Here is an 18,827-nt window from a genome sequence, read left to right on the forward strand (position 1 = left end):
TCTATTTTTGAAATTATTACAGTTAACTAAAGTCAACTATAATGAGCTTATTATAATTGAGTCGGAACTGCCATAGAGTATCCAACACTGAAAAGTTAGCACTTATAGTTTAGTCTGTGGTGTCCTAATTGACAGATTACAGTCGACAAGTAGAAAAAAATCTTTGAAATCGAGGTTCCGCTCTCGACTGTCTCCTCCTTCAAAATTTATTTAAACAGAACGAAATTTGAGAATCTGAATAACAATGAAATAATCTGTGTCGGACCGTTTAGATTTTTTTGCTAATTGTTACCAATCTTGAGTATCACACCTTTTAGGACGTTTTAAGAAATTTTTGATTGACTCTAGCGTCTTTTAAAATAAAAATAGCAAAAAAATCAAAACGGTCCGACACAGATAAAAATAATAATAATCTGTGTTGAAAAAATCATTGCTCTATCTTCAAAAACAGGGAGGAAATAGTCGAGAGCGTTTGTATGGAGAATTGACCTGTATCGTATCGTCTTAACGGGACGACCGCAGCTCTGTAACGTGCAACCGCGCTATTTTGCTTTGTTTAATAACAGACGGGAAATTAAATCATAACGGCTCAGCCACGACATTGGTCTAAGCGCGACAGCGGTGAGCGGCGGCCATACATCGGAGCGAGACACGGCGATGGGACTTTTCATTCGCACGTATGGCTGCCGCTCACCGCTGGCGCGCTTAGACCAATGTCGTGGCTGGACCGTAAGAGAGTTATACACGAGAATAAAGGGAAGTTGTATTAATAAATTTGAATAACTGAAGAAATTGCCTGCAATCATTTACGAGCTTAGCATACTTTTTCTCCACACGAACTGGTAAAGGCTCTCTTGATTCTTCGAAAACGGTTACCAAAATTGCACTTTATCCGCAAGAGTGCAATGTAATTTCATACAAGCTGAGTTTAGACCTGCAAGTTTTGAGACGCAACCATAGGTAAGAGTGAGTGGCACATATCTACACCTCTCTCTTGCATATAAGGTGCATTAATACGCGAAATGCTCTGGTAATTCCGAAAGGGGAATCTTGACATGATGGAAATAAAGAATTAATAAGTCGTCTAATTACGAATTTTTCCATTATACCATTATTCCATTATATCAAGATTCCCCTTTCGGAATTACCAGAGCATTTCTGTCATTCGGAATTACCCTAATGCACCTTATACCGGTAGACTCCGTAGACTGTCGGAAACAGATGCCTCACTCTTCGAGGCCCTAGGTAACGCGGCCCCGGTAGGCGGTAGGCCTAAGAAGCGCTGAAGAAGAGAACAAATCTTACACCTCAGGATGCCGAAGACCGGGCAAAGTGGAGAAGACAGCAGGAAAGCGGACCCTGGCGCTAGGCCGGGAAAAGGCTAGGTTGAAGAATAAGATATATCGTCGCCTAAAATAGTACTTATACTATAAAATAAAATAACTGTAGGCTTTTTATTTAACCTTACCGAACGATCCCTAAAACCCAAGTTCCAGTGTGTGGAACAATAAAAACGAAAGAATTCAGTCCTTTGAGCGGGCGAGGCTAAACTTCTGAGCATTTTTCTTTGCTTATAACTTTTACAAACTTGTAGAAAATATTTTTTGTTGTGATTCTTGGTAAGATCGATACCTTTAGAAAAGTAATGTGATAACGAACAGAACTTTGACTGAGAATTATAAAGACTAGTAACATCTAAATATACAGGGTGTAAACCTAATACGGGCGAACCTCTTAACGGTGGTGAGTATATGACATAAAAAATGGAATTAGATAACTTTTACTTAAAATTTAAATTTTTTTTTATCCATACAAATTAATTCGGCCCGCAACGTAATGCAAACACACTCGCGTTAAACGCTCGTTGACAGTTGTCATTGATTGTCATCGGCGTCATCGCAACCACGTTTACAGAACATTGCTGCTGGGAAATTTTCAACTGGGAGTAACTCAAAAACACCTCTTAATTAATGATAACAATATTGAATTATATGCCTGGTTTCATTTATCGCCCTTATTAGGTTTACGCGCTGTATAAAAGAAAAAACTGACTGACTGACATATCAACGCCCAGCCGAAACCGCTGGTCTTAGAGATCCCAAATTTGGCACGGAGGTTCCTTATAAGGTGTAGAGGAGCACTAAGAAAGGATTTTTCAAAATTCACATGCTAAGGGGATGAAATGGGGGACCAAAGTTCAACGTTTGAACAAGATTACTTGTCTTTTAGGATGCGAGCGCCGCTTTTAGCCGCGGGAAAAAGCTAGTTATGATATGAATTTGACACTGATATGTTACAGTGTGCTATTTTACCACTGTGACATTCACATTCAATACTCAATACTCTCACTCAAGTGCACTCCGTTCTCAGCTACGGGCTTATAATATGGGGCAATTCAGTCGACGTTTATGATACTTTCAAGGCACAGAAAAAATGTATCAGAGCCATTTGTGGTGTACCGTATCGCGATAGTTGTAAGCCACTTTTCCCTCTGCTGAAGATACTACCATTGGCTTGTATGTACATTAAAGAAATATGCCTGTTTGTAAGAAACAATCCATTACTGTTTAAATTGCAATCAGAGATATCACAGAGACCTACAAGATTTAAATACAAACTGTTTTCTCCTTTGGTTCATTTGAATATTTGTAAAAGAAATGTGTTTTGCATGTGCATAGCTGTATATAATAAGTTACCGACTCACTTTAAAGAAATGCCAGTAGCACAATTTAAAAGAAAAATTACGGCCTGGCTCCTAGAGAAATGTTTTTATAGTGTACAGGAATATTTAAACTATAATGAATTCTGACTCTTCTTATTTTGACATAAATTAATTCTGTATATTATTATAATTATTATTCTTTAATTGCAAGTTATTTAATGTTGACTTAATACTGTATGATATTTGATATGATTTTATTTGTACGTGTTGTAATTTTATAATATGTACGACTGTATTTAAATTTTAGTTTTAAACTTGAATGCTATTTTATATATTTCTACGCCAGTGTTGGCAGAATATGCTGAACCTTACAATTCAACCTGTTAACATCTCAATTGTACCTACCATATTCTTAGAAATAAATATTATGATGATGATGATGATGATACTCAAATCTTTATTGCAAATGAGGACAAATGTATGCAGTATTGGATACTCAGTATCAATAGAATCTTAAACTTCACTACATAGTATAAAACAAAGTCGCTTTCTCTGTCACTATGTCCCTATGTATGCTTAAATCTTTAAAACTTCGCAACGGCATTTGATGCGGTTATTTTAAATAGATAGAGTGATTCTAAAGGAAGGTTTACATGTAGGTATAGTACCCGTGCGAAGCCGGGGCGGGTCGCTAGTAATAAATAAACCAAATAAACCAAAAATGTACACCTTGAAACTGACAATAAAATTCTGGGCCGATGAGTATAACATTGTTATACTTCGCGTCAATAATGTCAATATTTCCTTGTTGGACAGGCAATAAACGGCGAAGTGACACTGTGTCGTGTGACAATTGTCATTTTTGTGAAATAGACCACATACCTAACATATTTTATCAAACAATAATTTGAAGAGTTTGTCAGTCAGCTTAGCAATAAGCTGACATAAATAACTAAACCCAACCGTCAATTACATCGCGTCGCCTTATATTCGAGATATACTTACGGCGTAATATATTCATAGGTACTTTAAGTACCTTCTTTTTTTTAATTATAAATGCGCTTACTCTTGGCCACAGACTAGCCAAAGGCAAAGACGTGGCCTACGATGGAGTGAGCTCGCCCAGAAGATGCATGTTCACCCTTGATTTTAAGGTTGCCGGGTTATATGAGCTCGGAAATATAGCCTCCGGCAAGGAATTGAAATGCGTGCAAAAATTAAAGCATAAAATCAGGAACAATTACTAAAAAATACTGAGTCCTGGTCATGTGGTCAATATAAGTGTAGTCTCACTACTGACATTATATTTCTGTGCAAACTTCTAAAAGATTGAATGAGCCTTGGCCAGAGGCAACTTCGAACACAACCCAGAAAACTTGTGGCTTTTCTTATAAACTTAGGTTCTACCCACAGACCTATCATTTCACAATAGATTAAATATAACAAAAACATACTATCCCATACATTATAAAATGCGACCGCCTAAGAACGCGCATACACTACACCACACATAGATGGCGCCACAAAAATGCCTTGTTGCCATCGATTATTTGTAGATTGGCGTTAAGTGTCACTTTCGAGCCATAGATCTATGTAAAAAGTGACACTTAACGTCATCTACAAGTATAATCGCATTTTAATGTATGGGATCGTATGAACTTCTTATATTTCATCTATGATTTCAATTAAAGACGGCTGCAGTGTGCGAAAGAAAAGCTGTCATATGATCATCCCATGAGTGGAAAAGAGAGATTACAAATCAGAAAACGTAACCATTTTTAGGGTTCCGTAGTCAACTAGGAACCCTTATAGTTTCGCCATGTCTGTCTGTCCGTCCGTCCGTCCGTCCGTCCGTCCGTCCGTCCGTCCGTCCGTCCGTGGATAATCTCAGTAACCGTTAGCACTAGACAGCTGAAATTTGGTACCAATATATATATCAATCACGCCAACAAAGTGCAAAAATAAAAAATGGAAAAAATGTTTTATTGGGGTACCCCCCCTACATGTAAAGTGGGGGCTGAATTTTTTTTTTATTCCAACCCCAACGTGTGATATATTGTTGGATAGGTATTTAAAAATGAATAAGGGTTTACTAAGATCGTTTTTTGATAATATTAATATTTTCGGAAATAATCGCTCCTAAAGGAAAAAAAAGTGCGTCCCCCCCCCTCTAACTTTTGAACCATATGTTTAAAAAATATGAAAAAAATCACAAAGTAGAATTTTATAAAGACTTTCTAGGAAAATTGTTTTGAACTTGATAGGTTCAGTAGTTTTTGAGAAAAATACGGAAAACTACGGAACCCTACACTGAGCGTGGCCCGACACGCTCTTGGCCGGTTTTGACCATAATAGTGATCTGGCGGTCATTTTAAGTTTAACAGATCGGACTTTTCAGTACAAAAAGTTGTAAGTAAGTATTTAGATAGTGTTCATTTCGAGTAAACATTAAACTTTTAATAAAGCAAATGAATTACGTAATCATATAAAAGTTGCTCAGTTAACTATTTAATTATCTATATGTGTGATTGTTCCAGCGGTAAGAGCATGCGACTTTCAATCCGGAGGTCGCGGGTTCGAACCCCGGCTCGTACTGTAAGAGTAATAGGCTAGTTTCCTACTAGTCAAATCAGGCCCCGTAGCCGAATGGCATTTCTCCGACGCCAAACGAAAGCGATACGCCGCTGGCTCTGTCGCGCCAATACGCAAGCGCGATAGAGATAGATATCTACTAGCGCTTCGTTTCGTGAGCGTTTCGTGAGCGATTGTGCCATTCGGCTAGCCACCCAGAACTGTCAAAACGATTTGCTAATATGGAATTACTATGAAATACTGAGGAGTGACGTCACGGTCAATTCATTTACTTTATATCTTTCTCTTTGACTTATTAAATAGAAATTATGTTTAAACATAACTACTGTCCATATTTTTCTTCTAATTATGTGATGCTTTATTTCGTGCACTGCATACAATATTATTATTATATTGTGACATTGTCTAGTAGAATAGAATATAATTAATTCATTCACGACGCAAAAACGACGGGGTGTTATAAGTTTGACGTGTCTGTCTGTCTGTATGTGTGTCTGTCTGTGGCATTGTACATACCGAACATTGTAGATACGGATGAACCGATTTAGATTTCGTTTTTTTTGTTTGAAAGCTGAGTTAGTCGGGAGTGATCTTAGCCATGTTTCATGAAAATCGGTCCACTATGTCGGAGGTGTTTCCAAAATTCTAATTTTGTGGTTAGGTTATTGATGAAAAGGTAGCAGGTGTGACACTTACCTCATTCATGGAGTATGGGCAGTAGGTAACAACGCCATCTACCTCCTGCGGCGATGGTCCACCGTTATTCAGTGCCTGTTCAGAGACACACAATGTATATGATTTACGTCACAATATCTTAATACATATTACAAAATATTACAGTCATCATCATCCTCCTTGCGTTATCCCGGCATTTGCCGCGGCTCATGGGAGCCTGGGGTCCGCTGTGACAACTAATCCCAAGACTTGGCGTAGGCACTAGTTTTACGAAAGCGCCTGCCATCTGACCTTCCAACTCAGAGGGTAAATAGGCCTTATTGGAATTAGTCCGGTTTCCTCACGATGTTTTCCTTTACTGAAAAGTGACTGGCAAATATCAAATGACATTTCGCACATAAGTTCCGAGAAACTCATTGGTACGAGCCGGGGTTCGAACCCGCGACCTCTGGATTCCAAGTCGCACGGTCTTACTGCTAGGCCACCAGCGCTTGTACACAAAACATTACAGTACACTAGAAAGTTATGACATACTTAACCGTGTTAAGGTGCAACCACACCACTGCTTAAAAAACGGCGACTGTACGAAATCGCAGTGACGCATCGTATCCGTACCGTTTTTACTGCATGCTTCCGACATCGTTGCTCGAAATACCTACAACCTCAACCTATAGCCTCAAAGTTTAGTTGAAATGGTACAGATACCGTCACGGCGATTCCGTACCGTGTGCGTATTTTGAGCAGCGGTGTGTGGAGCATGCGGTAAAAACGTTAGGGATACGATGCGTCACTGCGATTCAGTGTCGTCGCTGGTTTTTAAGACGATACACGAGGGGTCAATTCTCCATACAAACGCTCTCGCCTATTTCCTCCCTGTTTTTAAAGATAGAGCAATGATTTTTTCAACACAGGTTATTATTATTTTTATCTGTGTCGGACCGTTTTGATTTTTTTGATATTATTAGTTTTAAAGACGCTAGAGCCCATCAAAAATTTACAAAAACGGCCCTATTGATTATGGCGTAAAAAAAGGTGTGGAATTCAAAATCGGTAACAATTATCTAAAAAAACGAAACGGTCCGACATAGACTTCATTGTTATTCAGATTCTCAAATTTCGTTACAATTGATTAAGTTTTGAAGGAGGAAACAGTCGAGAGCGGAACCTCGATTTCAAAGATTTTTTCGCAATATCTTTTAACTGAGTTGTTCTAAATGGACATTTTTTTTCGCTAAATCTAGTTAATAACACTAGTATATTTAACTAAAGCTCCTGTAGCGTTTTGAACAGCTGTGTGGTCGCACCTTTACTAGTTTCAAACTAGATTGTTGACAATTTAGCGTGATTTGAATTTTGCCCGAGTCTGCCGACTGCGCCAGTGAGTTAATGCTATGTTCATAACTAAAGAAAGTTTTAGCATCAAATGCATTACTACGAGTTTTACAATAAACTATTCGCTAGCGTACCTTTGTTTCTATGACACTCGCTAATTTCGCTTTATATGCTAATATATCTGTATAAAAAGTAATTTACCATGTGCTTGTAAATATATTCAGTGCTTTTACAGCAACATGGACAATAAGTCCTTTTTTACATTATCCGATCCGATATCGGATGTCAGAAGGATTTCAAGGAAAAAAATCCAAGATGGCGCCTGTAATGTATGGGATATCGTTCCGAAATCCGATATCGGATCGGATAATGTGAAAACGCACTTAAAGTGCAAAGGACTGCGTTGATTTTTTTTATTAGTGTTAATAGACATTTAATTAATTTGTGCCATTTAAATTATACCTAAGAGCGCATGCTTGTACATATAATGTATAAAAGCTAAGTTAGTTATAAGAATTAAATATTTGAACGCCAAACTGTGGTAAAATAAGGATTGAAATGAAAATGTATTGCCCATCTATAATGTACCCTTATTTATACAAATAAATATTTTTGATTGATTTGATTGATTGACCCTTTGTGCGTTTTCACATTATCCGATCCGATATCGGATGTCAAGCTGGGTACCCAGTAGTGCGAATGACACGCCCTAGGACCTCCCTGCCGAGGTTTTCACGAGGTACTATAGTATGCAGTTCTTCAAGAAAGGAGTGGACAAAAAAGATACGTACCATCAACACCTGAATCTGAAGCAGCAGAGTACCCAGCAGTGCGAATGACATGCCCTGGGCCTTCCTTTAAGAGGTTTCCCGAGGTACTACAGTGGAAACTGGATAAGTGGCACCCGGGTAAGTGGAAAACCTCTTTAAGTGGACCTAAGTTCTCGGTCCCGGTCCCTTAACAACGAATTACCTCTATAAGTGGAATTTTGGGACCTCTATAAGTGGAATCCATTTTTTCGGAAATTTCTTATTTTTACCTCTGCAACTGGAAGTAGTCGTCTCCGCAACCTCTATGAGTGGAAAATTGGTTTATGTTTTAGCTATATATTTTGGATGAGATTACACATCGTTCAGTTTGGTTTTAGCTGCGTTGCGGTGCCGTGCTGTTAGATAAGCAATGCCTAAGCACACAATCAAGTGTTTATCTCTTCGGGATAAATTTAAAAAATCGAATTTTTTCATTAAAGTACAATCGGTAACGGTATATTGATTTATTTAACCATACTGGTTTCTTGCATAAATAAATATTAGAAGTGATTTTGTTTAAATATAAGTTACTTCATAACAAAGGAAAGATATTGATTTTGTAGAACAGTACTGTGGATAGTGTGGATTATTTTGATTGCTTTTAGAAGTCAGGATTAAACCTATTTTTTGTTAATTTATATCTAGATGTATATTAAATAAAAGATATATTTAGTTTTCCCGACTTAGCGCCTGCTCTAATAGCATGTAAAGTCAGCTGCGGAGAAAAGTAGACCCCCTTACATAGAAATTTGTATGGCAGGGGCTCCTTTTCTCTGCAGCTGACTGTACGTGACCTCTATAAGCGACATTACTAGCATCAACAACCTCTATTAGCGAGAGCCTCTATAAGTGAGAAGACGTTTTATTTGAACCTGGTTAATTGGAAAACTGGATAAATGGAAAACCTGGATAAGCGGAACAAAACAGCCGGTCCCTTGCGATTCCACTTATCCAGTTTTCACTGTATAGTATTCAGTTCTTCAAGACAGGAGTTTACAAAAAAAGATACGTACCATCAACACCTGAATCTGAAGCAGCAGAGTACCCAGCAGTGCGAATGACATGCCCTGGGCCTTCCCTGAAGAGGTTTCCCGAGGTACTATAGTATGCAGTTCTTCAAGAAAGGAGTTTACAAAAAAGATACGTACCATCAACACCTGAATCTGTAGGAGTAGGGTACCCAGCAGTGCGAATGACATGCCTTGCGCAAGAGTCCGGTTGGAGTGGATCTTCAGGGAGAATGAACGCAGGTGAGCGTTGGTGTGCTACGATTAAAAAAAAGGTTTTTGAGTCAATTATAGGTTTATGGCTTATGGTTTTGAAAGAATTTTTAACCACAGTGCAAACTCATCAACACTATTGTACAGTTCAGGTCAGTTATTTTTCTTTAATGATGATATGTGTCATGATGTAAAATTAATGTTGAGTTTTAAGCCAACGTGTAGAGGCCCTTTCGACACTTTAATGAAATGTAAGGGGTACACCGAGCGGATGTTGCCCTTGCCCGTATCATGGGACACACGCAGAGGCAACACCCGCCAGGGTGTAAGGACTATTTGAGAGTTAATGGAATCTAAAATGAACTGACCATTTTGATGAAAGTTATGGACTAAATACTGGGCTATGGATAAAAAAATATTTTAAATTATTATTATTAGACTAGTCAAAGGCAAAGCAGTAAAAAGTTAAGCCTTTTTAGAAAAAATGTATTATGTAGGTACCTATCAGTGTAAAAGTGTTGGTTATGAATTATGAAGTGTGTTACCTCGAAGCTCGCAGCCAAGACCAGGTAGATGATGAGCAGAACGACCGACCCGCAGACGACCACGGTCGCAATGCCCCCTCCATCACTAGAACACATTTTTTATTACTTGTATGTCTTAAGTAGTCAGATATTAAGAGGCTGATAACACCCAACTGCGCAAAATTGATGTTACTCGCGCAGTTCTTTAAGACAAACTATTATTTTTTGTAAGGCAAGTAAACTATGTGTTATTATTCATTATATTTCAACGAACATGGCCGTACTCGACACACGATTTAACGAAATCGGCTCGATAGAAAAAAATTGCAAAGATTGGTCTCGCCATTTAGATAACGGTTCTATGTCGTTCAATTATTCACTTAGTTGTCTTTAATTAAAATAAAAATAACAAAAAAAATATACATATCTAAAACACTAACGAAGCATATTGCACAAATAATGCATCTTTCTGTTTTATTTTAATTAGCCGCCCTGTTTTAGTGACAGTGTAAGCTAGCGTCAAGGTCATTGGGTGTTGTCAGCGTCTTAAACAAGGGAACATAGAAAATCTTTGTATTAGTTAAAAATTTTGCCCCAGTGCACGTTATGGCTCATTGGGCATGCAGCGGGGAGGGGCGTGCGGCGTGCATGTCGAACAATTGAAGCTCATACAAGTGTCCTGAGTCGACGCTGCATAGGGTGCACGCGGAATAGGTCGTCCCGCTTCACGCCCCGCCGACCGAGCGTTCACTCAGGCCTTACGGCTCAACAGCGGTGCGCGACAGCGGTGAGCGGTAGCCAGACGTGCGAATGAAAAGTCCCATCGCTGTGACTCGCTCCAATGTACCTCACCGCTGTCGCGCTTAGACCAATGTCGTGGCTGGGCCGTTATACATAAAGGCATGTCGATATAGGTCTCGGCTCGCTCCGAGAAAAATAAAATATTGGGGACACCTTACACAGATCAACTTAGCCCCAAACTAAGGAAAGCTTCTACTAATAAATACATACTTATATACATATTAGAAAACATCCAAGACTCAGGAACAAATATCTGTGCTCATCACACAAATAAATGCCCTTACCGGGATTCGAACCCAGAACCACGAAAGACAATGGGAAACGGATAACGCGAGCTCAAGGGTTTCATTGCCTCGGTCGTGAGTTTGGTTGAGGGCAAGTATAAAAGTTTTTGTCATTCTCTAATATGTGATGTAAGAAAGAGATAGACTCACACGTCGAAGGCCAGCAGCTGGACCAAGGTCACCGCGGCATACACCACCAGAGAGCATACGAAGTACACCTTCAGCATCCTGTCTCGCTCTGCCGTGTACTGTGGGAAAGAGAGGACATGTTGTTAACTACTAGAATCTCATTATTTCTCGACGTAAAATAACGGTGTACTGTGGAACTATGTTGATAAATCCTAATTGATAATCGAAACTGTCATTTAATAGCATCGCGAGCTCGGCGAGCTAGTAAACTATGAGCTATCGGCTATAAAAACGAACAAAAGATAATAACTCCCGTGTAAATAAAAGACACACGGCGATGTTCATAGTTACTCGCCCAGCGGTCAGCTATCAATATCGCCGTGTCTCTTTTATTTGCACGGGAGTGATTATCTTTTGTTCGTTTTCCCCTCACTAGCTCGGAAACACGTGTTTTGTCCTTTAATACCAGCGGGTAAAAACGCATTTTATCCACTAGTGGATAAAGTAATTTGACCTTGAATTAAGTCATTTTTTCTGCTTTAAAATTGATAAAAGTGAGTGAATCTAGTGATGACGATGATTTACCACATGTGGAACTACTGGAAGCAGTGATAAACGCGTTTTTTGCGTTGTACTTTCCTCGCTATAGTGAGGGGAAAAGTTTTGTGTTACACTCGGGTGCAAATGTATTGTACTTCTCGTGTGTTAAAAAACTCGCAAGTTCAGGATTCTATTCTCGAACCACTCGCTTCGCTCGTGGTTCAACTATAGAATCCTTTCACTAGCTCGTTTTTCAATTCCACACTCGGCGTTAAAATACAACTTTGCACCCTTGTATAACAAATAACTATTTTATAGCCAATAGCTCATAGCTTACTAGCTCGCGAATGCCATAAAAAGTTAAATAATTAAAAAGCTAGACCAGGGGCGCCTGATCATACCGTGTGTGGTATCAAATTAAAGGGCTTTGCGAGTAGTTTATAAATATATATCACATTATAGGACTTTTTCTACTTGGTCTAACAAAATATGAGAAAATGTCCAAAAGTGGTAATAATTGTACCGGTGAAGGCTCGTTTTCAAAAAATTGGCAAAAATCAATAATAGCAATTTATAATCACTAAGGCATAACAGCAATTTAAGTAAACGTTGCAGATTAATTTAGTATAAAACTTACTTCGATGTGATGTAGATTTTTAAAGAAATTGTCACTTAATTTTAGGTAATTTCTGAAAAAAATTGAATTCGCCTTAGGCTAGTTTACTCTTTTTCAAAAACTTAAAATAAAAATCTAGTCTGAAATGATTGTGGTACAGGATATACGAATTATAAATTTACCCGTTTTAATATTCAAAATTGTCCAAATTTTACAAATAAGATCGACTGATTCAGCTCTATACGTGCGTTTTTCTAAACGTGCATTAGAGAAAAAATCATAATTAATTTAGTGAGTTAGTTTTCAAAAATCCAGTCTTATAAAAATCAAGATAATAAGATGCTCTAACTGGAACTTGAATTAAATAAATCTATTGGATAACGGAAAGTGTAGTATTTCACCGACTAAAACTATCAATTTTACATTCTTTTGACGTTTTTTTTGAAAGCAGCCTTACTTTACCCCCTTGTACAACAATAGTTATTTGTTTTATATAAGGGAGCAAAGTAGTTGTTTAACCGCACGTGCCAATATTGTTACCCGAGCAAGCGAAAGATTCCAATATTGAACCGCGAGTGTAGCGAGTGGTAATAAAGTGGAATCTTGAGCGTTGCGAGGGTATCAAGGCACGAAAGTTAAACAAACTTTGCCACCGAGTGAAACACAAAATTTTTCACCACACCAACACGAACAAAATACTGGCTATAAAACATCAAAATAAATGAAATCTATCAATTTATTCAATATTTATGATTCAAAATCATCATTTAGGTATATGTAAAATCTAGCAGTCAGATTAAGACATTGAGTTAAAATTTGTATGAAATTACTTTGCCCCCTTGTGGATAAAATGCAATTTTGCTATCTGTTTTCGAATAGCAAAGAAAGTACCAGTTGGTGTGATGAAAAGAACTAAATATTATGAGCCACTCTAGTTTTAATTTATCCGATGCCGACTGTAGGCACAGGTACAGTCAACAACACAGCTGTCAATACAGGCAAGTGCCAAAAATATTTTTTTTATACCACGTCGGTGGCAAACGGGTATACGGTCCGCCTGATGGAAAGCAGTCACCGTAACCTATGAACGCCTGCAACTTAAGGGGTGTCACATGCGCGTTGCCGACCCATTCGAAACTTGTACACTTGCACAGAACTTTATTGCCTGTACATTGAGGTGTGTTTACATATTTTTACACCTGTGTCACAGTATAATAAAGAGTATTATCGTACAGTATGGCCACTCCCGCTCCCCGCTGAACGTGCCGCCCACCCTCTCTCGGTTACCTCTCAGTTACCGCCTGTCAAAAACGCGATCAGTCGACCTATCATATTTCACCCATACAAGCATAGTACGCGTTCACCTACACGAGCTTAGGGAACATTCCCAAACTACGTGACACGTTTAGGGGGGGGGGGGTCGTCAAAATACTACGCTTGGTCACAGAGGGGGAGGGGGGGGTCTAACTTCTTGTCACGTAACCTGTGGAATATTGGCCCAGCCGTGGTCAGCAGAGGAACGTTTATATAGGCTGGTGATGATGATGAAGGTGATGGGATGAAAATCATTGTTTAAAGTCCGGAAAAAAAGATGATAAACACGCGTCATTAAACAAATACACTCAGCGTCAAAAAAATCGCACCTCGCCCAAAATTCGTTTCAAGAAAATACAGCTCTAATCTTATTGACTGTAACCTATCAATATTGGTATCATTTTAAAGTACAATGAAAGCCCTTTAAGAAAAAGGTGTACAATTTTCTTAAAAACAATAATCGCCAATCTACGATGGTTTTTAAAAAAAGGGTAACGATGCGATTTTAATGGGTCTCTAGGTGTGCTACCCTAGACGGATTTAAAAGGAAGTGTAAAGGTGTCATGTGGATCATTTGCACTCCAAAAGTCACCGAGGACACTACTGAACACTTGCAGAATGAAAAAGCCTTCAGAATACGGGTACAACTCCAGAAAAAGCAGCTCAAGTGATGGCACTGTTCCTAAACGGATTACGGCAGTAGCAAGTTGCTGAACGCCTAAGCATAAGCCGTTTCCGGGTGCGACGAGGCTTGCTGCTGTTCCTGGACATCTGTGGCTACATTAGGAAGCCTGAATCTGGGAGAAGACGCTGCACCACCGCTAGAGAGGATCGGTACATTTGTATCGGCCTCTTTGCGGAACCGCTTTCGGACCGCTGCTGAGCTGCAGATACTGCTTAGGACAACTCGAAGAACTGCAGTGAGTGTCTCCACGATCAGAAGAAGATTGCTGGAGAAGAAAATGTTACCCCGAAGAGCTGGCAGGGGCCCCCAATTTAAGCCATCGAATTGCCAGAAGGAATTTTCGCTAGGTTTGGACGTTGCAGCAATGGAGGAAAGTTTTGTTCCCCGATGAAACGAGGGGGTTCATTTACACAAACGACGGACGCAAGAGGGTGTACAGGAGTCAAGGAGAGCAGTTTACACCAGTCTGCACCGAAGTAACAGTCAGAAACGGGAGCGGCTCGTGCATGTTCTGGGGCGGCACTTCCATCGACAACAAAACGGATCTCGTCTGCGTTTCCCGCACTGGCTGTGGTCGTTTTGAGGGGTCCTTAACTGCTGGAAGTTACATTATGGAGATTTTTGAAGAACATGAGGTCCCATACGCTGAGTTTGTTGGACCTGACTTCCAATTTATGCACGTCAACGCCCGTTGCCATACTGCCTTGACAGTGCGGGAATCCCTGCATGAGGTCGGAATGTACCGTAAAACCGTAATGGAGTGGCCAGCAACGAGTCCCGACCTGGACCCCATCGAGCATCTCTGGGATGAGTTAAAATGGCTTGTTTGGTCGCGGGATCGTGCTCCAGCCACCCTCGACAAGCTGGAAGCCGCAGTTATTGAGGAGTGGGATAACATTCCTCAAAAACGGATCGTAACACTGATTAAAGGTCCATAACTGATTGCCTGGAAGCTACACGAAGGGCCAGAGGGAGAAAACACTAGGTTTTAAGTTTAGTTTTAAGTAATTTTTTTCGATATTTGTTGATTTTATTGTCTTTAAATTTTTTTTTATTTTAAACCTGAATGCACGTTGACTACTTTTTCCTGAAAATTTTAATTTTTTGTGAAAAATGTCATGAATTATATGGCATTTTCCAATAGAGCGTTAGATTACCTTTCAAATAAGGCCACATAGTCATACTTTTCCTTGTATAATAGGCTATAATCGCTTGAACGAAACCGATTGAGGTGCGGTTTTTTTGACGCTGAGTGTATTAAATTTGATATAGATAGACACACGAATATCTATTAACAACTTTCTGCAAAAATGTATTTAAAACTTCATTTATAAATACCTACTACGTGACAACTACAGGGGGAGGGGGGGGGATCTCGGCATATACTACGCTTGGTCACGCAGGGGGGGGAGGGGGTCAAAAAACGGCACAAATATGGTCACGTAGTTTGGGTATGTTCCCTTAGACTGTGTGCTAGGAACGCGCCTCTTTCATATATTTGATCGCAGTGTCCGAGGTGTGGCTTGTGTTGTCGACTGTACAAGAATAATACCAACTTCATCAACTCTCGGCCATCAATCTTTGACTTGGAAAACTTCCAACCTCGTACCTCTACCATGAGATTGTGACGTTTTAGAACGCGTTACTCGATAGCGAGTGTAAGGCCGTAGTGGAGGCTCGGAGCGGGGCGTGAAGCGGAGCGGGCGAGCGTGCGTCCACCCTATGCAGCGTCGACTCAGGAGCTCAGGCACACCTCGGACACTGGCGATCAAATATATGAAATAAGCGCGTTCCTAGCACACAGTATAAGCTCGTGTAAGTGAACGCGTACTATCCTGGTATGAGTGAAATATGACAGGTCGACTGTTTGCGTTTTCGACAGGCGGTAACTGTGAGGTAACCGAGAGGGGGTGGGCGGCACTTTCAGCGGGGAGCGGGAGTGGCCATACTGTACGATAGTACTCTTTATTATACTGTGACTCAGTCAAGACACCTGTATGAGCTTCAATTGTTTGACATGCACGCCGCACGCCCCGCGCTGTAAACCCAATATGAGCGTGCACTCACATTCCTTGCATTTTCACAATATCGGATGTAGAACCGATATCACATATATTTGAGCCGCCATCATTGATTTTCTGCCTTTGAAATCCTCCCTACATCCGATATCGGATCGGATAATGTCAAAACGTACTTACACTAAACGTCACGGCAAATTTAAGAGGGCTTTCATGTGAAAAATAGTGAAATCGCAACCGAGGGCTTAATCAAACCGTGTAACAATCACTAAGACGTAAGAGCAATTTTAGTAAACGTTGCAGATTAATTTAGTACAAGAATAACTTCGATATGATGTAGATTTTCAAAGAAATTGTCACTGAATTCGTCATAGCTTCGTTAGTATCCCATCCAATTCTACTTAATAAATTACACGAAATAGGTATTCGAGGTAATGCTAACTCCTGGTTAAAATCATACCTTACTAATAGAAAACAATTCGTACAAATCGAACACTACCATAAGGACTCCGGACAACTCCAAAACATCCATTCTAAATGGCAAACAGTCAATAGTTCCATACCCCAGGGCAGCGTACTGGGATGTATACTCTTCCTTATATACATAAATGACCTCCCTAAAATGACTAACCACAAATGTACAATATTTGCAGACGATATCTCCCTTATATTCAAACACGATAAAAACCAAACTGACCAATACTCACACATAAAGAAAACCTTCTCTGACATCTCAGAATGGCTACAAGACCATAATTTGATTATAAACACAACTAAAACAAAAATTATACAATTTAGACCACACCAAAAACGACCGACTGACTTGACACCACTATCACAAGATTTAAATATAATTGAAGTAACCGAATGTAACTTGCTAGGACTTACCATTGATACCCATTTAGACTGGAAAACGCACATTGCCAAAGTTAAATCAAAATTCTCTTCATTTCTCTACGCTTTCAGTATATTAAAATCAAATACACATACCCAGTGTGCCCTATCTGCTTATTACGCATACGCCCAGTCGTGGCTTAGTTATGGTCTGCTATTATGGGGCCATAGTAGCGACGCACATGACCTCTTCATAAAGCAAAAGAAATGTATCCGTATATTAGCAAACATTCCACAATCAGACAGTTGCAAAACACACTTCCTGGACCTCCAAATATTGACGCTCCCCTCCTTATACATCCTAGAAACAGCCTCGTTTGTCAAAAACAATTTACACTTGTTTGAATTCAACAAAAGTGCGCGCCGTAAAGATAATCTCATCCTTCCTGAACCAAAACTAGAAATATATAAAAAAGGACCATATTACCGTGCCATAAATATATACAATAAGTTACCTAATGAAATAAAGTCAATACAGAAAAATAATATGTTCGCCAATAAACTCAAATCCGTGTTATTAGAAAAAGCATACTATACAATCGAAGAATTCATGCAGGATGATCTACAACGAAATTAAATACAATTTATAAACTTAGAATGTTATAATATAATAATGTGTGTAGCCAGTGTAGCTATAGCAAATCTAGGAATAAACTAGATATAATTTAGTAAATAACTAATGTATAAGAAATAGCCAATATTGCCACGCCCTACCGGGGTGCCATGCGACCTCCTTCATAATGTAACATCTGTAATGTAATACCATGGTTTGCAATAAATGATATTGATTGATTGATTGATTGATACTCTTTTTCAAAACCTTATAATAAAAATGTTTCTGTATTATATTATATGGTCCTGTCCCGTATTATATGGTCGTTGCTTTGATGTAATTTTATAAAATTTGTAATTGCTCATATTCTTACCATATTTTTTTATACCAGTTTTTATATTTAAGCGAGGCAATGTCAAGCCCGGCGTTAATTTATGCGATCTCCGTATAAAAATAATAGCTACTTCAACTCTTGGCCATCAATCTTTTGGCTTGGAAAACTTCCAGAAGGCTGCAGCGTTGACTTTCTTAAGGTACAGTCAGTAAAATTAAACAAAAAAAAACCCTTTTAAATAACCACAAAATTAAAATTTTGAAAAAAACCCCGACCGTGACATAGTAGACCGATTTTCATGAAACATGGCTAAGACACTCCCGGACTAACTCAGCTTTCAGACAAAAAAAAAACTAAATCTAAATCGGTTTATTCGTTCGGGAGCTACGATGCCACAGACAGACAGACAAACAGACAGACAGACACGTCAAACTTATAACATCCCGTCGATTTTGCGTCGGGGGTTAAAAACAAGCCATTAATATTTATTTTAAGGCCACAAGAGTACGCCAATTGTTATTGTAAACCAAGGACCATATAATACGGGACAGAAAAAGCCCATACTAAAAAGCGTACCCCTGAAATGTACGGGCCTTTTAGGTTTAAAACTAGATGGCGCTGTTCCGCAGCCTGGAATTGGCCAAAATCGTATTTTCCCCAATATTTATGCGTGTTTTTACTTTTTATAAGAACAAATGACATGCTCCTTTATTTCTCTCTAATCTTAGTATGAAAATTGTAAATCCATACTAATATTATAAATGGGAAAGTGTGTGTGTCTGTTTCTTTGTCCGTCTTTCACGGCAAAACGGAGTGACGAATTGACGTGATTTTTTAAGTGGAGA

General features: G+C 39.1%; 1 protein-coding gene across 1 annotated transcript in view; it reads right to left on the minus strand.

The window, feature by feature from the left end:
- LOC125240517 (adenylate cyclase type 6-like) overlaps nucleotides 1–18,827 on the minus strand; it is a 406,177-nt gene that overhangs the window by 29,580 nt on the left and 357,770 nt on the right. Inside the window, exons 17-20 of the mRNA XM_048148409.1 lie at nucleotides 11,050–11,147; nucleotides 9,836–9,920; nucleotides 9,219–9,335; nucleotides 5,951–6,025 (exon numbers count right to left, since the gene is read on the minus strand). Of these exons, the coding sequence (XP_048004366.1) occupies nucleotides 5,951–6,025; nucleotides 9,219–9,335; nucleotides 9,836–9,920; nucleotides 11,050–11,147 (375 nt within the window). The remainder of the gene's footprint in view (nucleotides 1–5,950; nucleotides 6,026–9,218; nucleotides 9,336–9,835; nucleotides 9,921–11,049; nucleotides 11,148–18,827) is intronic.

This window comes from Leguminivora glycinivorella, chromosome Z, assembly GCF_023078275.1.
Source record: "Leguminivora glycinivorella isolate SPB_JAAS2020 chromosome Z, LegGlyc_1.1, whole genome shotgun sequence".
Lineage (NCBI taxonomy): Eukaryota > Metazoa > Arthropoda > Insecta > Lepidoptera > Tortricidae > Leguminivora > Leguminivora glycinivorella.